Source organism: Pipistrellus hanaki (genome assembly GCF_964339955.1).
Source record: "Pipistrellus hanaki genome assembly, chromosome: 8".
NCBI lineage: Eukaryota > Metazoa > Chordata > Mammalia > Chiroptera > Vespertilionidae > Pipistrellus > Pipistrellus hanaki.
In genome coordinates this window covers 50,758,993-50,777,596 of record NC_140510.1, presented here as the reverse complement: position 1 = coordinate 50,777,596, position 18,604 = coordinate 50,758,993, and the positions used below count along the sequence as shown (strand labels likewise).

The following is an 18,604-nucleotide window of genomic DNA, read 5'->3' as shown; positions in this document are numbered from 1 at the left end:
AAGGGAGGGGGGGGGGAGAGAGAGAGAAACATCAATGTGAGAGAGAAACATTGATCAGTTGCTTTCTGTATGTGCCCCAAACAGGAATTGAACCCACAACCTAGGTATGTGCCCTGACTGGGACTCAAACCTCCAACCTTTTGGTGTGGGAGACAACTCTTCAACCAAGGGAGCCACCTGGCCAGAGCATTGTTTTTTAAATTCAAATGAGATAACACTACTCTTGGCACATGAAGAGTACCCAATAAATAATTGGTTCACTTACATTTTTTACTTTCAATACAAAGAGCTTTACAAGCTAATAAATACTGAGTCAAATAATTACAATAGAGTCAGCTTCACCAAGTCATATTCATTGTAGTAACTGCAGAAGGTTATATTTGAAATAGGACAAATATTTATCTTAATGTAATAAAAGGCAGAATTTAGCATTGGGACAGAAAGGAATTTCAGAGACCCTTAGATCTGATTGTTTTTCCTTTTTAATAAAAAAATACAGAACTCATTTATCTGAGTTCACATTTATCTGAGATTAGGCCTCTCAGTACATCTGAGACCTTTGCCAATTTTGCTCTGTAATTACTATCTTATTTGGAATGGGTCCACACTGCTTTCCTATCCTGGAATCAAACACCTTTGAAGTTGGAGCAGCCTCACAAGGGAATTAATAGTTATTTAAATGTTTCCTTGCCTTTTCTATTTCCTCACTATAATCAATATATATAAATGGCTAATGTGCTATGTCCAACCATATGATCAGTCGCTATGATGCTCACTGACCACCAGAGGGAGCTGCCGAGCTGCAGTGACTTGGCAGCAGTGCTTCTCAGGTGATGCACCCTGAACCCAGAGAGGAGGGAGCCCTATTCCTCACAGGGCCACATGATTCTACCTTCAGCCGTGGGTCATGTTGTTGCTGGGGCACTGTTGGTCCTGAATCTAGTTTACTGCACAATGTGTTTGCGTTCCACACCCTGTACGACAGAAACTTTGCAGAGTGCCCTCTCATACTCAGACCCCTCGGGGGATGTCAGAGAGCCAGTTTTGGCCCAATCCCTGAAGGCCAGGTTGAGGAACTCCACCTACCAGAGAGACCCCACTCATCCCACAAATGACAGGGAGGGACTGTGGGAGGTTGGCTCTAAGGTGTGTCTGACCAACTCGCCCAGTCCTGCCCTGCTGGCCAGCTTCTAATTAATTTCCTTTCAATGTGCACTAATCCATGCATAGGGTCACTAATCTGGTCATAATTCTGAGTCCTTAAATAGTTTGTGATCTTTACAGGGGATATCTGTCCCAATCCAAATACCCTTTACTTTGAGAGGCATTTTCATGCATTCCTTTGCTCTTAGTTAGGATGCAAGTTACCTATAATAATAGGTGGTAATGGTCAAACTTAGCTGTTAGTGGAGTTGGGAGCTCCTGGCTTCTGGCCCTCCTCATCTCTTCCTAGGCCTCATTTGTATCACCTTTGAGCACTGAATCTAAAAATAGACCATAGGTGGCCTGCTACCAAGCAAAATTCTGCATTTATTAAGCCACAGGAAGCTATAGTGATTGGAAGTGCTGGTTCAGAGACCTTGTGTGAGATTGAAGTTTTCCATGATTGGACAAAATGAGGGATTTTTTTGTTAGTGTAACTCCCACTTCAGAACTTAAGACATGCAAACAACCAGCAAAACCAGGCCACCTGGTGAAGTATTCACTTGCCTTTTTCTGTGTACTAAAGTTAACTGAAGATTTATAAGCAAACTTGCTTCAGTATTGACTCATTTCCTATCCCTGCAGAAAAGACTGTGCCATTTTTCATCCTGCCTGTGGTGGTGAATTTAAGCTGTCAACCTGAGAACATCTAAACATGTAGAACAAGCATGTCCAACTCAAAGGCTAACATGGGCCAAATAAAGAAGGCATGTGGCCCGTGGGCCGCGGGTTTGACATGCTTGTTTATTTGAGCCAAACTGGTGACATATGCTGGGGAGCAAGATCTCAAATGCTCCTGGAGAATAAAAGTTTGCAGTTTCTTTTATGCACTTGAAATTAAGGAGGGAACTTAAAGAAGATTGCTTGAAGGTGGGAGAGAGCAAGGCAGGGGTTGGATTACAGATTGGTTAAGATTATGTGCTCTCTTGAGGGTGGTAATGTCTTAGAACAAAGGGTCTGAAAAGGTGGCTCACAAATTAGAAGGAGGTATCTGAAAAGAGGCATCTCAAAGATGCATAGAAACAATGACAAGGCTTAAGGCAAACATAAACCTTTTACTAAAGAAGTTAGATGCCTGGGTGTGACTACCCACCACAACCTGCCCAGTTAGGAATTTATGATCAGCTGACCCTGTGAGGTTACTTTTCATAGCACCACTTTATTTTGTCTACAAAGTATATAACATACCTCATCCTTATGGGATATTTTGTTTTGGTATAACTTTAAGTGTCATCTGTTTTGATCTAGCATTTAGGATTACTTTCTTAATGTTAAGCCTTCATACTTCCATATTTTACAGAGAAATAAAAACAGGACTTACTAGTAATTGGGATTTTGCTTTCTCTTTCCACAATTATCATCTATGTTGGTTCCCACTACTTCCCTTGGTTGATAGGGTAGATGATTATGAACTTAGACACAATATGATCTATTTGTTCATTCCAAAAATATTATTGAGTATCATTTGTAAATCAGTGCCCCCACATATGACGTATGATAGACAAAATGTCTGTTCTCACACTGCTTATATTTTGGTAGGAAGAAGCAGCCAGCTAACAAATCAAAAAATAAGATGCTCTTACACTGCCAGTATTATAAAAAATATAAAAGTAAACTGGGACAGAGAGTGCCTGTAGGGAGGGGGGTCACTTGGACACTGGTCAGGGTAGGATTCTTTAGAGGAGCTTCCTCGCAGATAGCTGGAGGTGAGCATACTTGGCAGAGCCACAGCTAAGGTGTAACAGAAAGGACGAGGTGGCTGGAGGAGTGGGGACACGGGGGTGGGGTGAAGGCAGGGTCAAAGAGTTAGGTGGAAGTGAGACTGTTCAAATGACAGTTAGCAAGAGTGGCAAACACATGAGTACTTTCTAGACATTAACAAACTAAATCCTCAAAGCCTCCCCGTGGTATCAGCACTACTGTGATGATTGTCCCTGCTTTGCCAATGAAGACTCTAGGGCACAGAGCGGTGTGGTAACTTACCCTACTACCTGTCACCTGGCAGTAAGAGGTAGAGGCCTGGAATGCAGGTCTGAATCGCTTGCTAATTAGGCTGCTAGTTCTCTGCTTATTCCTTTCAGGGATCCTGACCACTCAGCGAACAGGGATTCTACCGTGATTGAAATGTACGTACTCCCTCGATCTTCTAGTTTCAAGTTAAGTTTCACCTTCCAAAGGTTTTTTTTTTCTTTCAGTCTATTTGAAAATCCTGTGTGTGTGTGTGTGTGTGTGTGTGTGTGTGTGTGTGTAAGCATCTAATATGACCAGCACCAGGCTTCAAGGGCAGTCAAATACATATACAAACCTGGTGCTGAGACTCCAGAACCTTACTAACAGCCAGTCAGGAAATAATAGCTACATCCAGGGGGTGTGCTCCAGGCATGAGCAAGTCATGGGGACAGTGGGTGCTGGGGATGCCTTTTTTAGAGAAGGGAGACACATTCCCACACAAAGTGTTTATTTGTGTGTTTGTTTGTTTTTGGCTCTTTGTTCTTTCATCCTTAACGGAAAGCAGCTAAGTTCTTTCATCCTTAACCTGATCAGGACAGGATAAGTGAAGGACTGAGATGCAAGGGCCATTGTTGAGTTTCATAGTCTAAGATGGGGAGAGGTTCTACGTCCTCCAGCCAAGATGAGCACAATCCATACCACACGATGCCTTCTTAGTTCCTCTGTGTTGGTCAGCTGTCCCAGGGCTTCACTTTTCATTCTGTGACCTTTGAATCATTTCTTAGTTGTTTGACTTGTGACGGTATCCTTTCCTTATCCAGACCACGAACCACTCTGGAGGGCTGAAACCATGCGGGGAACTTCTCTTGGAATTCCGTCTTAGCATTTACATATCAGGTGACTTGGTTTGAAATGTCAAGAGACTTGGTATGGCATCAAAGGGAAGCCTCTATCACAGTAAAAATATTTTTAAAGATCTTAAGTGGAAAACCAACAAAGACATTCCCCATCCTCTAAAGAACCAAACAAAGAAACAAAAGCAGAAGTTTCCTTTGTGCAGCAGAGTCATTTATAGTTGCATTTTATAGGAATCCCACTGAGCATTTAAGAACTTAAAATAGCTGTTTTTAAAAAAGTTTGATGATGATGCATTTAGATGGTAAATGTCACATACTGAAATTTAGGAAATTACAAAGTTCTTATGACAGTGTTAACTCAGCCACTTTCCAATATTCCCATGTATATATTAAGTTATTCTCTTCAGAGGTTGAGCAAATGTCATCACTGCAATCTGGGCCTGGTAACATTGTCCAGGCTTTCAGAATTCTGGCACTCTTAGTGTGAAAGGCACCCAAGGTTCACCCTTTCCAGATTAGGTTCTTGTAAAATATCTAGGAGCCCCTCATTGCAAAATGAACTTACTCATTTATGAAGGTGACGATGTGATGTGAAGTAGCCAGACCCCCAGAGTAAGAAGGTCTGGAACTATGGTGCCAGCAGAGGAGGCCTGGCTTAAGGGGCAGGACAGAAATGTCTACCTTGGGTCACTTCAGAGGAGTTGTCTTAGAATAGAGGGTTTGAGGAGAAAAGAATATGAGAGAGAGAGAGAGAGAGAGAGAGAGAGAGAGAGAGAGAGAGAGAGAGAGAGAGAGAGAGAGAGAGAGAGAGAGATGACATGTTTATGAATATAATGTTCATATATATACAGGAGTGTGGATAAAAACCACCCAAATATTTTCTGAAAATAGGGAAATGTTTTAATGTATTAAGGGCAAGCACATCATGAAATATTTTAAGCCCCATCAAGACAGTGTTTTTTGAGGAATATTCAAAGACAGAGAGAATCCTCACAACATAATGGGAAGTGAGTAAAAGTCAGATCCAAGTTGTGCATCTGGCATCACACTGACTCCAGAGGGAAGAGACAGGGAAGGATGGCAAAAAGAGGAACTGTTTGGAAGGCACTGCATTCAAATCTATTTTTATATTTTCCCAATTATCTCAAATGAGAATATTTGCCTGTTTAGTTTCTTGCTGTGCCCTTTGTATCTGAGGATTTATGTCATCAAGCATGGGACATGGTTAGCCCTTCTTTCTTAGAATATTGACTGACTGCTGTGCCTTCCCTTCTCCTGGAGCTCCAGGCCATGTTGGAACCCCTCAGACTGGCTTTCAGGTCTCCAAACGCCTTCATACAATAGTTCTCTTTCCTTTAGCTCTTCATGCTGTGTTCTATGGATCCCTCAGATTAATTTTCTCTTTTGTTATAATTTCCCCTTTGTTTTTACTCAGTGATTTCTTTTTTTCTTTTTTTTTTTTTTTAGTTTTCATAACTACATTTTTTTTTCTTCTTCAGGATTTCTAACTCATTTGTTTCATATCCAATATTGTGTTTATTTCTGACTTTTTTTTCAGAGTTTCTCCTTCTGTTATTATGGATGTTGGGTTTTCTTTTATCTCTCTGATGATCTCAGTTGTATTTGTGGTAATTTGTGGTCATTTTCAGGTTGTTCTACTTATTTTCATTTCAGATAGAGTATATTTATCTCACAATTGGTTAGTGGCTTTTCTTAGGATGTCTTTTTCTCATATGTCCTGAAATTTTAGATTCCACTCTCATCTGGAGTGGGACATGTTTGTTTGTTTTGCTTTATTTTCCTTAGTTTTGTTCTCTCTTTTTTGTTCTTTCATCCTTAACAGCATTGCAGTGACTTCCACCTGAACTCATAGGGTCCCCAGTCCAGACGCAGTCTTCTGTTGTTTGATTGGCATCCCATTAGCTCCCACTGAGACACACTGGCTTTCCGAGATACGTTTCTGAAAACCACGTGGGGATCAAGAGGTGGCTCCTGACTGCCCCTCTGTATCTGATTTCTTTGCTCACTCAACTACAACATTTTCAACCTCCTTTTTCAAGGATGGAGAATCCCTTCCCTGCTACTTATTTCAGGTAGAATCCAAGCTATGGTAGCCTTCCTGTAGGTCTCTGTGGCCTCTTGGGGACATCGCTGCAGGCATCTGTGCCAAAACCAGGCATGCTGTAACTTCAGCCCCACTCACTGCTTTTGGTTTCTTTATCGTTATGTGTATATTAAATAGGAGAGAGAGAGAGAGAGAGAGAGAGAGAGAGAGAGAGAGAGAGAGAGAGAGAGGAGAGAGATTGAGATTTGCTTGGTAGGGAGGAATTCTCAATATGCATAACTTAAGTCAGAAAAAAAAAAAACCACGGGAAAACAGACATTTCACTTCTATAGAACAAATAGCACTTTTTCAAAGTAGACATGAGAATTAGAGGATGACAGTTGTTTCCTCCAAAATACAGAAAATTATAAACATGAGGGGACACTCTTTGGGTCCCTGCCAAGAGAAGCAGTGAGCTAAAAGCTAAGGAAGATCTATTTTTTTTTCCCATTTTCAAAGTATAATTTGTCCACGGACAAGAAGAAAAATGTGATCAGCTGATTCCTTCTGATGAGAGAGAGTGAGCTGTCAAGCGCTCACCATCTGGTTCAGCTCCTCATCCAGATGGGCTGCCAATGGTAATTTATGAAAGGTTTAGAAGCAACATGCTGTCCTCCGGAAAGAGTCATTAGAACACATTAACATTGGGATTTGCTCCCCTCCCCCAACCCCTATTTGTGACAGACGCAAAGACACGGCAACAGCTTCCATACAGCAAATAGAATGGTCTATTTGAGCCAGAAGTCAATATGTCTCTGTTCTTTGGTTGGAAAAAAAAAATCCATCATTTTTCTTCCCTCTTCCCCCTCCTCTACTGCCTCAATGAACAAGGGAGAAAAAGTTCCCATGACAAATGTCTGCAAAAACCTCAGTCTGTGATTTCTGAGTATCTGTGATGCTTGAAGAAGTCAAAATCAACATCATGAATAATCTGATGAACCCCACACCCATACAGACAGGCACCATCTCCTCCATTCTTATAGAGAAAGCTCAACAGTCAGCCAGTATTTCCAGTGAAATCACAGAACCATAGATCCTTAGACTTGGACGTGTAGTCTACTGTCAGCCGCTCTCCCACCCAAAGCGGCAGCCACACTGCTCCCAAATCAGAACAAAGTGACAGGGCCCTTCTTTCAGCAAGTTCCTGTCACTTGCTCTTAGGTCTTATCCCATCTTTTATTTCATAGGATTGTTCCTTGGTGACTGGTGGAAATCTATTCATTTATTTTCAGCTCATGTAAGAATTGCTGGCAGAGTGAGGTCATATTTGCCCTTTGATGAAACCATCTGCTTTACAGGCTCTGAGTGCATCACCGATGTGCCTGTTCTACATGTTTTAAAATGTTTGGAATGTTTGAAGGAAAAGTGTGGGATCCGTGTAGAAAGTTTCTAACTAAACATGATGGAATTGGGGTGGGTTGTAACCTGCAGATTACGTTTTCACTAAGAAGGCACAGGACGGGGGTGGCCCTGGGCTTAGGAGTGTGACAGATACTAGTATATTCCCTCTGGGACTCAGGGAGAGGGAAGAGATTAATGCCAGAACAGACAGAGATGATCTAGCTGAGGATGTAAAGAAGAAAATAGGAGCTGGCAAGGATAAGCAAGATAACGGGGAATTTCTCATACTGGGGGAGCTGTCTAAGCCCACGTAAGAGTGGTGTACACAGTGGACAGGCAGTAATGCACAGAGAACCAAGGCAATTCAATCTGACCCTGAGGTTCCCAATAGCAGGGGTGGGGACCGTCTGGCCCACGAGCTGTATAAGGCTCTCAAAATCATTTGGTCTGGCCCTGACAAGCCATTAGGGGTGAATTAGTGAAATGTTTGACCAAATACAGAAGGAGAATTTTTAAGGTGATAATTTTGCATGGCCCGCCAATGATGTTATAAATATCCAAATGGCCCTTGGCAGAAAAAGGTTTCTCATCCCTGAAATTGAGGAAGGAAGTACCAGTCCATCTAACTATAAATGCTAAACCATCAAGGAAGAAACTGGGCAGTCTTCAGATAGCCAAAAGCCTCTGTTAGTGGACAAAGGGCAAAGTGGCCATTGTTTGAAAATGGTTTTTAGTGGCATTTTTATACAGTGACTATGCATGTGTTTTTGTTACTTAAAACTGTTTTCACTTCCCTCAAATATTGATCAAAGTATATTTTATTTCATTTCAAAACATTTATTAGCCTACTACTTACAAGGCTATGTGCTCAGGGCTGCAGAGATATGTGAGTGAAAAAGAATACTGTCCTTTCCTGTAAAGAATTTACAATGCGATTGATACACCCTATGAGGCACAAATCATCACATAATGAGACCAAATCTCCTGGCTCATTGAAAGATCTAGAATGGATAGTCCTTCCAAAGATAGAGGGAGAGATACCCTATTTGATTTATCAAAATTCTAATTGTAAATTGCTAAAGAGCATTATTCTTACAGAAGGAATGCTTGGTTTTGTTTTGTTTCCTTTTTCCTTTCTCTCTGCTGGTACTGTGCCCCTCTAGTGGCTACTTTGAAAACTACAGTCTGAGAGAAGCTAGCCAATTTCAAAACATGCCAGCCTCTTTCCATCAACACTCAAAGTCAGGGAAAGTGAAATTTGAAAGGAAGAATACCCTCAGCTTTCTACCATGTGTAGCAGTCCCAGAAAAGGTACTATGAAGTGGTGAAGAGTGTGGACTCTGAAATCAGATAAGCAGGTTTACATCTCCTCTTGGCCACTTCATTGTGACCTGGGAAAGCTACCGAGCTTTTCTGTTCCTCAGTTTGCTCATCTGCAAAATGGGGATGACAGTTATGCCCAGATCAGAGGGTAGTTAGGAGAATTAGAAAAGAGATGGCTCAAAACATTAAAAATGGTGACTTGCCACAGTGAGTACTCGATCATTGTGTTTAAAAAATGTTTACCCATTTATTTCACAAACTTGATTTTCTGTACAGTCTTCTTATAGCGCTTATTCACTTTTCTCTTTATCTTTCTCATTCCAGATTTGAATATACCATAGGAAATTTGAAGCCTATAAGATACAAGACAATTGGACTTCTAAGTGCTTTTTTTTTTTTTTTAGCATATAATGTCCCAACATCTAAAACCTAGTTAAAATATGATTAGCATTACCAGTGCACTGCTTTTACAGAATTTTGTGGACTTAAGTATCATAAGAATTATTTCTAAAACTCTCCTGATTTCCTGATTATACTCTTCACTATCTTTGAGTTATTAACAGACAAACTGATCGTGTTAAGTGTAATATTTGTGGAACATTATGTGTCAGGAATAAGATCCCACACTTGAACTTTTCTGGGACTCAGTGACACCCACATTATGCACTTGAATCTCATATTCATTGGGTTGGATTCTCTCACTTCTTTAGTAGCCTCATTGCCATTCCTGTGATGCTGCTTTACCTCTCAGTTCTTGCCCTCATTTCATTACTAATTAAATTCATTTTTGGAGAGTCATCAATTAATTATTTGAGGTAAAACTTCTGAAATCTGTACCTCATTCCAAGATCTTTTTAACTTTGGGTAATTAAATTTCAGAGTTATCGTGTTCATCTTTATCAGTATTTGAAGGAAATGACTGACAGGAAATTAAAGACTTCAACTTCTTGCATAGTAGTAGAGGCTCTGTCTTAGGAATAGGTTGAAAAGGCACAGAGTGCTCATTCCATCAGCAGTGTTCTTTGCTTGTCCTGCATTGCTGGCAGGCCCACGTTGGAAATGATGAGGAAACTTGCTGATCTATCTTCAGACGCAGCAAACGGGGTCCAATGCTGTTTGTTTTAAAGGCATTCTCATTTTATGAACTCTCGTGTCACTTTCCAGTTTCTCATGAGGCCAGGACAGGTTACATGAGAAATGACAATGTGAGGCTGGGTTTCTTTTTTGTGAACAAGCACATTAGATTCCCAATTGTTGGTGATAACTTGGTTTTCTTCTAATGGATGCAGCCTTGAGCATTCATAATCGTGGAGAACAAGGGCCTTAGTGTTATATCAATATTTTACCTTATTGGCTTATCCAATGTTTTGTTCATTGGCTGATCCACATTTCTATTCAAAGAGCTCCTTTAGATAAATGCAGCTTTAAAACAACACCCCCAGGAAAAATCTTGGCAAGCACATCGTGTTTTTTGCCTTAAAATCCTTAAAATCTCTCCTTAAAAATTTTAAAATCTTTAAAATCCTTAGAATAGGAAAAATAAACCTTTAGAGAAGATTACACCTGGTTGTAAAACCCACAACTCATTTTTTCCCTCAGGACGGACTGACTTAAACAAAGGAACATAATTTGGTGTTGTTCTTTTTTGTACTAGGACCATCACCACTAAAATTTTGGTTATCCTAAAGCCTGAAGCTTGATAACTTTTACCAACTTGTACTTCTCATGAAAGAGCAAATCTACTGTTAGATGTTCCCTGACCCTGGGGCTTCTAGATGGGGGTGGAATGAACTAACAGCTGGCTGTTCCTCTCAGCTCCCGGGGGATGACCGGCGTCCATGAGATGATGGGATGCATCCAGAGACAAGTGGATCACCTGACCGGACAGTGTTCAGCGCACAAGGAGTTTGCTCTCAAGAAACAACAGTTAGCAGCCTCGGTGGAGGGCTACCTGAGGAAGGTAGTTTCATAAAATACGTCCTCCTTAAGATACAATTTAGATGAACCCCTTGTTTGATGATAATAGATGATGTGGTAATCGCACATGTGGGCCTGAGGGAGAACAGGGGGATGTCACATTCCTTAGGCTTCTCTCGTGGCCCATGCTAGGCTTTACAATTGGACAGAATAGAGTTGCAATTGACCATTGCTCATCATCCATCCCTGCCCCGTGTGCCAAAACTATATATGTAACCCTTCTTGCCACCCAGCCACGAACATATATACACAAAAGCAGTTCTAACCATGTGCATGTTTTGATGGTGTCCTTGATTTACATGACTTTCTGCATGGTTCCAATATGCACAACTTTTAGTTAACATGGAACCATAGAATGTGAGGACATTCGATACATAACAAAAAATGGTGAGTTGTAGGAGTTCCAGGAATAAATTGCCATCTTCGTATTTTATTGAACGAGGCCAGTGTAATGGACATGGTTATTCTGAATATAAGCACACACTTGGAAATCCTTTCTGCAGAGTGAATAGAATGTCTTGGTATGTGAGAATTTTAATTTATATTTTCAAAAAGGAATGAGGCAGCTACTATTTGACTAAATAAAAAGTTACTTACCTGTAGATATACAGGTAAAACTAATATATACAGCAAAAACTAATAATATCTCAATGATATTAATGTCTCAAAATTTTATGATAATTTCTTATAATACAATGGATTTATATGCCTAACTTAAGTAGAATTAGGAGACTTCACAGGAGAGTTCATTGGTTAACCATTGTCCCTATTTAAATTGTCACCCCACCTGTTATTGGTCCAGAAACTTGGGAATTTGAGCCTTGTTCTGAGGCCAGAGTTCCAGGGAGATTCCAAATACGGCGGCAGCTGTGGAGCCACATTCCCTAGAGCTTGAGACTCAAGCTAAGTTGGTGGTGATGGAAAACATGAGGAACCCACACAGCTGTTGCTATTGTCTTACTGCCAGTTCAGAACCCACTTGATCTGGGAAGTATGGGCTCTGGTGAGAGTCCAGATGAAGGCAGTGACTTGAATGGAATAAAACCTTTAAAGGTCACTTTATTCATTTATTCATGTGTTCATTCTTCACATTCATCAATTACATCACCTAAGTGTGTTCCCATTTTATTATTACATTTATAGGGTTTGGTGCTGCCTCGGGATCCCCCAGCCCTAAAATTAGTAACCCATAAGATGATCTAATACGCAAACTCTAGACCTCTACCTAAAAATGTGCCAGTAAATTGGGCCCCGTTCAACTTATAGTGGATGCTTGTGAATTAATTAGATACATTCACCTCTGCATATGTGCTGGCAAGTACATTATCCTGTTTAGATAATACAGACAACAAATTCTTAAGAGGGCATGGATGATTGCTTTTTATCTCATTGCTACTAGTACGTATAATGAAATATTTTAAAACATACACCCTCTACTGGTGGATCAGCAGCATTACCTCATATAAAGAGCAGCATTACCCATTTAAATATGAAATTCTAAAATATTTAAAACTATTTTAGCTTAATGTTGATTTACATTAAAGGATAATGGGAATGTGTAGAGTAATATTTACCTTCTCTATGCATATGCAAATACATGTTCCCTAGGTTACAATATGCTCTTTTTTCCTATAGGTGGAAATGTCAATTCAGGAAATCAGTCTAGTACTTTCCAATGCCATGGATGTCGGTTTCAGCCTTTCTGAGTCAGAGAAGATTTTGCGTAAATATTTGGAATTAGATACCCAAGCTAAGGTAAATACAATGAGAATTATTATCATGGTTATGATTTTGTTAAGATGATTTCTTTATATCTGGTAGCTATAAAACTCCTAGTTCTCATGAGGACTGCAATTCTAAATTAATATTGTGGTAAATAATGACTTAAAAACTCCTACTTTTAGGTGTATCTTTAAACATGCACTTACTAGGGAGTTTGAGCTCATTGAAGTTCAACATTCTAGCCTGGTATTAAACACTCATTTAGCCCCTTTTCCTAGGCTGAAAGATGTTAGAAACTCCTTTTGGGGATCCAGAGGAGGCAGGGAGATTGCATTTATAAGACTATTCGTGATTTTCTACTAGAGTGAGTTACAAAAGAAAATTGCCAGAAGCCACTTGTGTTAATACAAGATTCCAGGAGGCAAATCTTATCTGCACACTAAGACTTAGGAGACAGAAATTGCCCTCCTCTTCCTAGCACCCTTTCTAACCCCCTTTCCCCTTTCCCATGGGACTTAGGTTCAAACATTCTTGCTGGTAGCTCCAGACCTGGCCCAGGTAAACACCTGGGAAAGTGAGTCATCTGAGGCCCTGGCTCCCTCAACCAGCAGGGGTGGCTGTGTCTCCCAATGGTTCCTCGGCAGCATAGCTCCTTCACAGAGGCACCCGTACCCACAGCTCACAGACAAGCCCATTTGTTTAATGAAGTGTTTGTAATCCATTATTTCGAATGCTTAAAATAAAATATATGTCTGAATTCATTTTTATATTCCAAAATTTCTAGAATTAAGGGACAAACTCCCCCTGCTTCCTCCTTTCCCGAGTGCAGTCGGGAAGCGGCACTCGTATGTTAAAATCGCCATCATTCAGTGGAGGACTTGGGAAGCATATTAAACACAAGTGGGGAAGCCATCCCTTCTTGCTGCAAATGAAAATGAAGCTTTTTTATTCTTTTTTGCTTGATTCCTAGCATGATACCACATGACATCTTCTGTGGCTTTCTGTGGCAATGGTGTCTGTAATGCCTACAGTACTCACTCATTCACTTCGTCAGTGGTTAGATCCCACATGCCACAAACTGCACTCAAAATAAAGAACAGAAGAGCGACCCTAAGCAAGGCAAATTCACAGACTCTCTAGGCTTTTAGACTCCATATCTAATACTTCCCTACACTTGTTTAAAAATCCTTCTAGGTAGCAATTCAAACAAGACTGTGTAATCAATATCATTTTTATAAATTAAAAAATGAGGAAATAATTTATATCAACTTGCCATTTTGTACATAACAACATTGCTTTAAGAATTTGCTAGAGCTGTTGTTAATTTCAAAAACAATTCTGGTCTATACTTATTTTATTTAAATTATTTAAAGTGTTTTAGCCATTTTGTTTTACCATCTTTCATACTGAACAACTTTTCTTCTATTTGTGACAGCATTTAGAATGCTCTAAAAAAAAAGTGTAGCTGATAGACGGAAAAATACTTTGAGATGGTTTCTATTTTAAGACACTTTTTTTTTTTTTTAAATTTTGGAAAGTTGTGCCTTCCTTTTATTCAGGAGAGTCTTGGTTACAAGTTCAATTAATAACCGTTATAGATGGATGTGCAGAAGGTAATGAAATGTGAATGTTCATGATTCCCCTGTCAGCTTCTGACCCTCCGCGCTTTGCTTTCATAGGAAGCATCACATGAATTAGAAGCAGCCACGAAACTTATGACAGAGAAAAATGAATTCGAACCTGATGAAGTGGCATCACTTTCTTCTAAAGCTAAATGGCTGGAGGAAGAATTAAACATACTTGGCCAAAGCATCGGCTCCAGGTCCCAGGTCCTACAGACCTATGTGGCATTTTTAAAGTCATCAGAGGAGGTACAGTACCTGTGTGCTCTCCTTTATCAACAAGGTGGCCCCTGTCAGCTTCCTGCGTCCTATGGGGAGGGAAGCCCCGGTGGGTTGTCCCATATCATCCACCCCAGAGCATGTACTCACTTGTAGGCCCTTGATTCACCAGGGCACCATACAAAACTAAAGCAGAAAGTCGTTTTACAAAAGCACAATACAAGTGTGTATGTGTAGATATACATGCAAATAAGCAAAGTGGTTGTGTTAGAATACTTTTTAACTTTGGCCCATAAATATTTACACTATTCTAAAGATAGCACAAAATTATTTAAAAATAAGTCATCTTCTAAACCATGGTGGAAAAGGTACAAAGAAGTGTGTTTTCTGCATGGTTTTCTTTAAATGCCTAAGCAATTCGCATGGTTCATTTAACAGACACAGAATCAGAAATTATGGGCTTTGAGGTCCAAGCTTAGGTTTACCTTGCGTGATGCCTTTTAACAAGTTGCTTTAGAGAGCTTCTCCTGAGGCAATCTTTGACAGGTTTGTACTAGACAATCTGTAAAATTCCCTCTACTAGACTAGGATTCTGTGTCTCAGAGGTCCCGGGTGCTTGAAGGTAATGCTAGGGTCCCACCTCATTTAACTCTGGTCCTAGTGCACCAGGCTCATGCGGACCCCGCTCTCTTCAGGATGGCAGGCACTGGTTTAGTGGGGGCAGAGCCAGCAGGGTCACTCCAGGGTAAAGCCAACCAAAGTTAGTTAGCATGCTAGATTTCCATCTTCTCACTCCCACCCTGCCAACACCCTCACCCTACCTCCCATCCTGCCATCCTCCTTCCTCTGTCAGCTCTTGGTCTATAATATTCTGAATTCTTGCCCCTCTGATGGAAGGCCATGCCAAGTCCCTGGAAATCTTGGGTAAATGCTGCCTCCTTTTTACCTCTTCACTCAACTTTTATAATTTCTATGATTTAGCTCCAAACTCTCTTGGTTCAACAGAGGTATTACAACCAACAGCATTATCCTGTTGATGAATGTTTTCACTCAGGATTAGAAATGGTGGAAAAGGTACAAAGAAGTGTTTGTTTTCTGCAACTTTATTGCCAAAAACATACCTCCTTGATTTCTGGTTCAGTTTCTGCTTCCAGGACCTACCCTGGCCCCTGAGGCTGTGGGTTTAGGGCTGAACCCTTAGCTTTGCAAACACCACCTCCTCAGAAGAACCTATGTTCTTCCCTCTTCCCAGCTTTCACTTAATTGGTTTTCCTAGCTGGCAGAGCCTTCTGTCCTAATGTTGGCAGTGCTCTGACTCTGTCACTCTCCTTCCCCCTCAGGTTTTCCTTCTTTCCTCACCAGCTCATGGTTACTCATTTGCATTCCATTCTCCATGCCCTTAACTTCCTGCCTTCCACCCTGAGGAGCCCTGCCAATTCCCAATACTAGATTAATCCAACACTCTGTTTACTCAACTTTTCTTCCCAAGCTTCCAGACACTGCTGCAGAAAATCATACAATTGATTGTACAATTGTGCTGATTGGCGCTGTTACATATTGATGGGTCTCTGCCTCAGCTGGGTCTCCCACATGCTCCCTATTGGCACCCATTCAGAAGCAATTTTCAAACATCTTACCCCAGTTTCCAAACTTAAATCTCAGCTGGTGCCCTTACTTCATATGTAACAATAACAACGAAAGAGTCCATTGATCTTAACTGCTTTTATTTCTTGGACTTCCAAACCAAACCAATTGATTATTCGCCCCTCTTCCACTGTCGCCAATAAAGTCAAGTCCCTACTTCTGTCCAGCACTAAGAGAAAATTAGTCCCTCCCTGTATGTTCCCACATCCTTCAGAATCTAGCTGTACTAACCTCCTCTAATGTTTCAAATTTGCTTTTTCCACTACTTCCTTACCTTTGGTCTACAGTTATGCCCAAATGGTCTTGCCCTCATGAAGGCAACCACTCTGTACTTTCTTTCCCTTTACATTTGGACTTGGCAATGGGAAGATGACATTTCTTGTCTCTACTTGTGCACCCTTCCCAGTCCTCATCCTACAGCAATTTAATCCAGCCATCTGCTACCTCTTCACTCCATTGAAAATGTCCTTATAAGTTACTTACTGATTGATAAATGAAATCTCTATTTTCTGTCTTCATTCTGCTTAATCACTCTGCCACATTTATTTAATCCAGTTATTCTTACCTCCTTTGGCTTAAACCCTCTCCCCACAGATTTATTTAAGTATAATTTACATAGCATACAATTCATGTATTTTGGAGTACAATGATTTTTATTATATTTATTGAATTGTGCAATAATCACTGCATTCTAGTTTTAGGATAGTTTCATCATCCCAAAAGTAGCCCCAGTGCACTTTGTAGTTAATCTTTGTTTCCACTCCCAGCCTTGGGCAAGGACTGACCTGCTTTCTATCTCTATAGACTTTCCTTATTTGGATACTTCACATAAGTGGAATGACTCTGTCTGCTTCATCTGTTCCTTCTTCTTTTTCCTAATTTGGTTCCCTGTTCCTGAAGTATGGAGGGTCCCAGAGTCATTGCCTGTGCTCACTTTTGAACATGCTTTTCCTATGAAAATTACACACACACACACACACACACACACACACACACACACACACACACCTGTGGTTTCAGTTCACCAATAATTCAAAAATGGTCCCTCCTTACTAAGCCCGTGGCATTGTGTGTATATTGATTGTCCTTGTGTTGTAATATCTTGCTTTTGGTTATCTTTCTTCCAGAACTATCCTTGGGAATCCAAGGAAATAAATGCTAATTCTTAGTAGGACAGACTTTTTGGAGGAGGTAGCCATTCAACTAGCTCCTGAAGGATGTGTAGGAGCACAACATTGAGAAAAGATCATTCTGGGCTGAGGAGATAAGAATCAGCAAAACAGGGTCATGAATAAATAGAACATGGGAAATGTAGAGAGCACTTCTGTTTCTGAGGCCATTTGCAGGCTCTCCTATTAAGTTCATTTAAATTAAGAATGTTGTTAAAAATTTTAAAACACAGTGACTAACCATCACCTGAAATTTCTACCCTGTTTAGATTGATTTTGGTAGTCACAAGCTCTTTGAGTCTTGTCCATTGACCATTAAATATTGTTCAAAATGCATAAAAACTTGTGTCAAAATTTCCCACTGTTTCTGTGTGAGCCAATTAAATGTTCATCTTTAGTTCTATCACCACATTCTTTTTGCTCTCAACACATTTGACTTTATATAAGCTCTTTTCAAAGAGAGTGATTGAAAATAATCCAGTCCTACATACATTGGTTAGCAAAGGGAAAAAAATGTAATTCTAAGGAGATCAAGTAATATACTTGATAAGATTAGGTCATGGAAGCAGTTGAATATTAACATTTGTACCGAAAATTAGTAATTGTATTCTCATTCAGGTTTATCACTGATTCAAAGTAAATAGTGAGTTACTAATATTTCACTGACTTATATTTATTTTCTCATTTATTTCTTATCTAGTTTTCCTCTGAATTATAAAACTCAGCTTTAAATATTATCACACCAGCATTTGACATAAATTGTCCCCAATTGCAAAACACACATTACACAAAATATATAAATATGATTTGGGTCACAGTAAGTAGGTCTTATAGATAATAAACTTGTTAGTTCAATTTATTACCCAGTAGTAGTCCGGTCTGTAAACAAGTTAGATAGACTCTCATATCATTTTTAATAAATTGACAATACTTAAGTTATTTAAAGAATCCTGGCCCTGGCCACAGGGGCTCAGTTGGGTGGAGCATCATCCTGTGCACCACAAGGTCCCGTAGGTTTGATTTCCAGTTGGGGGACATACCTAAGCTGGAGATTCGGTTATCAGCTGGGGCATGTAAGATGATGTTTTTCTCTCTCTCTTTCCCACCATCTCTATCTCTCTTCCTTTCTCTGAAAAAAAAAAAAAAAAAAAAGGTCTGAAATGTAGTTTCCATTTAATTTTTGCATAAGGCTTTTATCGGAATCTTGTGTCATTTTCTTTAAAAATGTTTGCAAGTATTCTTCTCTTGGATTTGTGTTTTCTCTTTCTCTCTCTCTCTCAGGTGGAGGAGCAATGTGAGCGTCTGAAGGAGTTTTACCACATGGAAAGCCCGAGGAAGGAAGAGGACTCTGCGGAAGCCAGGCACTGGTCTGACTCAGCTGAGAAGCAGTGGCAGCTCTTCTTAAAAAGGAGTTTTTTAGTTCAAGACCTAGGGCTTGAGTTCCTTAATTTGATAAATATGGTGAGAATAACA

General features: G+C 40.2%; 1 protein-coding gene across 4 annotated transcripts in view; it reads left to right on the top strand.

Moving 5' to 3' along the window:
• Positions 1-18,604, top strand: part of CCDC141 (coiled-coil domain containing 141) — a 165,203-nt gene that overhangs the window by 100,932 nt on the left and 45,667 nt on the right. For 3 of the 4 annotated variants that reach the window (XM_084892560.1, XM_084892562.1, XM_084892561.1), the window contains 5 exons: positions 3,285-3,329; positions 10,594-10,738; positions 12,391-12,510; positions 14,157-14,348; positions 18,413-18,592. In XM_084892560.1, the coding sequence (XP_084748686.1) occupies positions 3,285-3,329; positions 10,594-10,738; positions 12,391-12,510; positions 14,157-14,348; positions 18,413-18,592 (682 nt within the window). The remainder of the gene's footprint in view (positions 1-3,284; positions 3,330-10,593; positions 10,739-12,390; positions 12,511-14,156; positions 14,349-18,412; positions 18,593-18,604) is intronic. The other variant, XM_084892563.1, reaches the window with a different exon arrangement.